The sequence below is a fragment of the Chrysemys picta genome, chromosome 2 (genome assembly GCF_011386835.1).
Source record: "Chrysemys picta bellii isolate R12L10 chromosome 2, ASM1138683v2, whole genome shotgun sequence".
NCBI classification, from domain to species: Eukaryota; Metazoa; Chordata; order Testudines; family Emydidae; genus Chrysemys; species Chrysemys picta.
The window spans coordinates 5,649,924-5,656,752 of NC_088792.1; the positions used below are offsets into that span (position 1 = coordinate 5,649,924).

Below are 6,829 nucleotides of genomic sequence, written 5' to 3' on the forward strand. Positions count from 1 at the left end.
TAGTCATGAGGCTCACGTTTTCAACAGGGAGGGTGGTTAACAGCTGGAATGAACGACCATGGGAAGTGACGGTTTATCCAGCTAGAGCGGCTGTGAAATCAAGACCTGATGGCTCTCCGGAAGATACACTTAATAAAATGCCAGTTAATGGGCTTAATACCGAGGATAACTGTATAGGACTGTGACCTGAGTTAATCAGTCAGACTAAATGATCTCATTGTCTTTTCTAGCCCTTAAAATATATGATCAATGTATAGCATTGCTGTAAGTAAACCTATAAAATCACTATATGGCATTGACAACGAGGAGTCCTGTGGCACCTTAAAGACTAACAAATGTACCACGATAGTTTATGTCGAGATACATTTGTTAGTCTTTAAGGTGCCACAGGACTCCTCGTTGTCTTTGCTGAAACAGACTAACACGACTACCCCTCTGAAATATATGGCATTGGTGAGAGTAACATTACATGAGCATTATTATTGATACTACTTCATTAATTCATTAGTATTGGGCTTAATCCCAACCCCATTCTGTTAGGTGCTGTACCAACATATAACAACACAAAACAAAAAAACCCAACCTCTGGCCAAAGGAGCTTGTAATGTAAGCTTAAAATAAGAGACAACGATACAGATGACAAACAGATGGGGACCAGCACAAGGTGACATCAAGATGATTGAGAATAAAGCTGTATAACAAGTATATAGAGCCTTGTCAGAATTTGATTTTATTTTTTTTATCATTTTAATTGATAATATCGATGTTTATTTTTAAGCCTTTTTTATTTTAAATGTTTGAACCTTTACAATTGCGGGAAATTATGGGGGATCAGACATTGGGAGGTCAGACATTTTTTTTAATGACACTCGACACTGAGATTCAAAAAGCTTTATAACTGTTAAAACACAAATGGTCAACATCACTTGCCAAAATAGATACAATAAATATCCTTAAATCAAACTCGAATACATTCTGACGCTGCAATTTTTCTTACTTTGCCTATCTGTAAATTTCAATTATTATATAATATATAATATAATGTGGGGAATAACTGGCTAGGGAGAAGTGCTGCTTAGATGGATCTGGGAGTTCAAGTGGATCACAAGTTGACTAGGAGCCAACAATGAGGTGCAGTTGTGAAACAGGCTGTCTAGGGGGGATTACCAGGTATGTTGTATGTCAGACCAGGGCGGTGCTGGTTTGGCTCTGCTTGGCACTGGTGAGGCCTCAGTTGAAGTTCTGTGTCTAGGTTTGGGAGCCACACTTTAGAAAAGATGCGGGCGAATAGGAGAGAGTCCAGAGGGGAACCACAAACATGACAAACAGGGTTTACAAAACCTGATTGATTAGGGAAGTTTTTTTAAAAATGGGCATGTTTTGTTTTGAGACAAGATGACTGAGGAGGGACCTGATAACAGTCTTCAACTACGTTAAGGGCTGTTCTAAAGGGGATAGAGATCAATTATGGCAGCCCGTATGAGGCCCAGACACTAAAGAGAGCAAAAGCGTTGAATTCTCATAATGCGAGTCACATACTGAGCATTAATTAAAGTAACACATTAAGAAATTAAAGCTAGAACCAAGTTTATTTTATTTTTAATCTCAGATAACCTTGCAGGGCACCATTTCAAATAGATTAATGGTCAAGAAACAAGGAAAGGTGTCTATATTCCAACAGCCACATAATGACAGGACATTAGGTAACATTGTTCCTCTCAAGCAATTGTAAAACATAATTTCCACATGCTACATCAGATCTTTGAGTTTCATTTAATTCTTGTACGACATTTGTGATACACAAATCAAGGCAGTAACACATAGACCATCCTACGATCCTTCGTCCAATTGTTCTTCTCAATTGACTGGAATTGTCATGGTGAACAAATTAGCTGGGAATGTTTTTCCCGTCTATCACCCTCTTAAGAGCATCCTTAACCTCCTTGTTCCTCAGGCTGTAGATCAGGGGGTTCAACATGGGAACCACCAGGGTATAAAACACAGCAGAGATTTTCTCCTGTTCCAGTGAGTAGCTGGAACTGGGCTGTATGTGGCTTAAGCTCATAGGTCCATAGAACATGGTGACAGCTGTCAGATGAGAGGCACAGGTGGAGAAGGCTTTGCGCCTGCCCTTGGAGGAGCAAATCCTCAGGAGAGAGAAGAGGATGTACAGATAAGAGAATATGACAATCAGGAGGGTGGATATGGCAATAACCCCAGAGAAGGCTACAAGCAAAATCTCTCTGATGTGGTTATCAGAGCAAACGAGCTTCAGCAATGTGTTAGTGTCACAAAAGTAATGATTGATGATGTTGGGTCCACAGAATGACAACCTCAGCAAGCCACATGTGTGGGTCAGTGAGTTCATGAGCCCCCCTACATATGAGCTGGCCACTAGATGAATACAGACTCTCTTAGACATAACAGCGGTGTAGAGCAGAGGGTTACAGATGGTTACATAGCTGTCACACGCCATCACGGCCAGTAGGAACCCTTCTGTGGTCACAAACACAACAAAAGAGAAGTGTTGAGCAATACAGGCAGAGTAAGAAATGCTTTTACTCCCCACTAAGAAATTCACCAGCATCCTTGGAGCAAAGACTGAGGAGTAGCAGAGGTCAACAACGGACAGGTTACTGAGGAAGAAGTACATGGGGGTGTGGAGTTGGGGATCAACCCTGATCAACACAATCATCCCAAGATTCCCCACCAGCGTAAGAACATAGATCACCAGGAACGCCGCGAAGAGGGGTATCTGCAACTCCTGACGATCCGTCAGCCCCAGGAGGATGAACTGGGTCACCATGCTGTCATTGCCCTCAGCCATTTATACAGGGTGCATGAAACCAGACCTGCCGGGATAACAAGAGTGAGCAGCATGGAAGAAGGAAATTTCATGGCATGAATTAAATCTGAATGACACCACCGGGCCTGAATGTGGGTAGTGAATATCTTACAGGAAACGAGCCGCCGTGATGTCTTAGAAGAGCTGGGATGGACCTTTAAATTTACACTCCCTTTTTAACAGGGCTGAGATTTTCAAGGCTGTCTAGGAGATTTAGACATCCAAGACTCCATAAAATTGACTGGAATTAGGCATCCAGTTCCCGATAGGGCTGTGACAGTGTACCCCATAAGGCTTTATGGGGAGGGGGTGCTTATAAATGTATGTATGACATAACTGGAATATGTTTTGTGCTGCCTGTGCCATGTAACATATCTCCGTAAAGGTTATGGTCTACTATATCTATTCATCCTATTTGTACATATATATCATTTTCTACTCGAGGTTAAGAATATGGGCTGTATGCTTGCTTGATTTCTAAGTAAGCTTTGTGAGGCATTTGGTCAGCTTCTTTAGGAAGGAATTCGCCAGGTTAAGTACCTGATCAAGAGACACTTGGGGAACAACGCATCTTGGAATGCTCCAAGCCACATGAGAAGTCTTCCTGGAGACATGCAAGATGCCATGTGGACAATAGCGTCGGCCTGCAAAGACTGAGTCATGCAGGGGCATGTGACTTGCCCAGGTGACTCCAAAACTCCATCTTGGAGCTGGACTTTGCATAGGAGGGAGGATGGGGGTCTCCACCCACAAGAGAGAGTCTATTTAAACCTGTGGGAGACCCCTCCATTTGGTCTTCAGCTGGCTAAAGAAGGAGCCTCTCCACACACACACACACCCCGGATACTTGAAGGAGACTGAAACAAAGGACAGTAACTACAGGGGGTGTGAGTGATTGCTGGACCCAGGCTAAAAGGAGATTAGCCTGTAAAAGGGAGCACTCTGGAACTGGTGAGGAAATTATCTGTATTCAGTTTGATTAGGCATAGATTTGCGCATTTTATTTTATTTTGCTTGGTGACTTACTTTGTTCTGTCTAACAAATTTATTAGAGCATAAGCTTTCGTGGACTACAGCCCACTTCTTCGGATGCATATGCAATCTAAGCTTATGCTCTAATAAATTTGTTAGTCTCTAAGGTGCCACAAGTCCTCCTGTTCTTCTTTTTGCGGATACAGACTAACACGGCTGCTACTCTGAAACTTTTGTTCTGTCTGTTACTACTTTGAACCACTTAAATCCTACTGTCTGTATTTAATAAAATCACTTTCTATTTAGTAATTCCCTCAGAGTATGTATTAATACCTGGGGGAGCAAACAACTGTGCATATCTCTCTATCAGTGTTATAGAGGGCGAACAATTTATGAGTTTGCCCTGCATAAACTTTATACAGGATAAAACGGATTTCTCTGGGTTTAGACCCCATTGGGAGTTGGGCATCTGAGTGCTAAAGACAAGCACACTACTGTGAGCTGTTTTCAGGTAAACCTGCAGCTTTGGGACAAGTGATTCAGACCCTGGATCTGTGTCTGGAGCCAGACAGGAGTGTCTGGCTCAGCAAGACAGGGTGCTGGAGTCCTGAGCTGGCAGGGAAAACAGAAGCAGGGGTAGTCTTTGCACATCGGGTGGCAGCTCCCAAGGGGGTTTCTGTGATCCAACCCGTCACAAGGGCGTTTCCGGATTCATGTACATTATCACAAATTTTCTCCAATGAAATATACCTGGCATGGGTTTGAGTTTGAGCTAGCTCCTTTATATTGTCTGCTCACTGAGGGTAAGTTAGAAAGCACTCATACTTTAAATCCTTCCAGATTAGGGTGACCAGACAGTAAATGTGAAAAATCGGGATGGGGGTGGGAGGTAATTGGAGTCTATATAAGAAAAAAGACCCAGAAATCGGTCCCCTGGCAGTGCTGCTAATCCCAAGCATTTGAAAACCATTATCAGGCTTCCAAAAATCATGCAATTGGCTTAAAACCTTGAGATCTTTTAAAAATAATACACAACGGGTTTAGCGAAGGGGAAGGGTAGTGTAATTCTGTTTTCTACAAGATTTTTATATTTCAGAATTTGGTTTAGGAACAAACCCACAGGTTTTGAAAAGTCTCTGGAAAAGGGAATGGATCCCTGGAGTCATGGACACTGACAATTTTGGATGTTCCCAGCCCCCAGGGCAATCTGCATGTGTATCTGCTCCAAGGCCATGGACTCTGGAAGCTCTGAGGTTGCTAGCAGGCCACTGGGCAGGTTGCAAAGGAGCTGGGCAGGTGAACTAGCGGAAACCAGGCAGGATTCTGATGTAGGCAGAGTTTCCTCCATTCCGTGGTGATGCAGTGAAATTGGCCCTTCTTGACGAAATGTTCCAATTTCACTCAGTCAGCAAATTGCAATGGAACAATGTTTCTGGGCCCTGGAGACAGTCACGTTTTCAAGCTTTTCTTAGATTCTTAACTGATCACATGACTGAAGGAGCTGAAGTTTTAAGAGAAGCATTAAATACCGTGAGAATTAGTAACTGTGCCTTCAATCTATGCTATCCTTGCTCTAGGAGATTTCTGGCCCCTTGTCTCCAGTCCCAGTTTCTTACGCCTCCTAGTGGTACACACTGCCAGGTCCTTCATCTCTCTAGGTCATTCGCCATGACACAGGAATATGATACAGGCGGGAGCAGTGTAACTGGAAAGGAATGGTTCAGTCTTTCTTCCGTCGGGAGCACTCAGTGAATTCAGCAACAAAGTTAGGCTTAAAAGAAATCCAGATGTGTTAAACTATGGAAAAAGCACAGTTACAGCAAACAAACAATTATAACTTTGTTCGTGTAGATGCCAAGCAATCACCCTACCCTTACAATTAGTGCCTAATAGTGCCTTACAATTTACTGCCCCTGATTGAGTCAAACTGATTTTTCATACAGTTTAAGGCCAGAAGAGGTCAATGTGATCATCTAGTCTGACCTCCTGCATAACAAAACCTTGCCCAATAATTTATGTATCGAGCCTATAGTTATTATCTTTTCTAGCTCTCACACATCTTTTAGCTAGATATCCATTTGGAATGACTTCAAGTGACAGACAATCTACCATTAGCAGGAGTGTTGTGAGCAAGACAAGAGAAGTAATTCTTCCACTCTACACAGCTCTGATAAGGCCTCAACTGCAGTATCGTGTCCAGTTCTGGGCGCCACATTTCAGGAAACATGGGGACAAATTGGAGAGAGTCCTGAGAAGAGCAACAAAAATGATTAAAGGTCTAGAAAACATGACTTATGAGGGAAGATTGAAAGAATTAGGTTTGTTTAGTCTGGAAAAGAGACGACTGAGAGGGGACATAACAGTTTTCAAATACCTAACAGGTTGTTACAAGGAGGAGGGAGAAGAATTATTCTCCTTAACTCTGATGATAGGACAAGAAGCAATGGGCTTAAATTGCAGCAAGGGAGGTTTAGGTTGGACATGAGGAAAAAATTCCTAATTGTCAGGGAGGTTAGGCACTGGAATAAATTGCCTAGGGAGGTTGTGGAATCTCCATAACAACGGGGTTCCATAAAGAACTATATTAAACATATTCATTATGTTTATGTTCATTTAACATAATTATCTGGGAAAAGGGGTAAACAGTGAGGTTTCAAAGCTTGCAGATGATACAAAACTACTCAAGATACTTAAGTCCAAACCCAACTGCAAAGAGTGACAGAGGGATCTCACGAAACTGGGCGATCACCCAAGGAAATTACAGATGAAATTCAGTGTTGATAATGCAAAGTTATGCACATTAGAAAACATAATCCTAACTAGACATACAAAATGATGTTACCAGTCAAGAAAGAGATCTTAGGAGTCATTGTGGACAGTTCTCTGAAAACTAGGTGAAGTGGTGGTTCAAAAAGCTAACTTAATGATAGGAACCATTAGGAAAGGGATAAATAATAAGAAAGAAAATATGATATTGCCTATATGTAAGCAGAGTCAGGATGAGCTCTACCC

At 42.2% G+C, this 6,829-nt stretch overlaps 1 protein-coding gene across 1 annotated transcript; it reads right to left on the reverse strand.

Annotated features, from left to right (window-relative positions):
- Positions 1 to 1,888: 1,888 nt before the first annotated feature.
- LOC135981072 (olfactory receptor 5J3-like) lies at positions 1,889 to 2,827 on the reverse strand. Its single transcript, XM_065582390.1, has one exon. It carries the CDS (start codon positions 2,825 to 2,827, stop codon positions 1,889 to 1,891), a length of 939 nt encoding a protein of 312 aa, XP_065438462.1.
- Between the last annotated feature and the right edge of the window lie 4,002 nt (positions 2,828 to 6,829).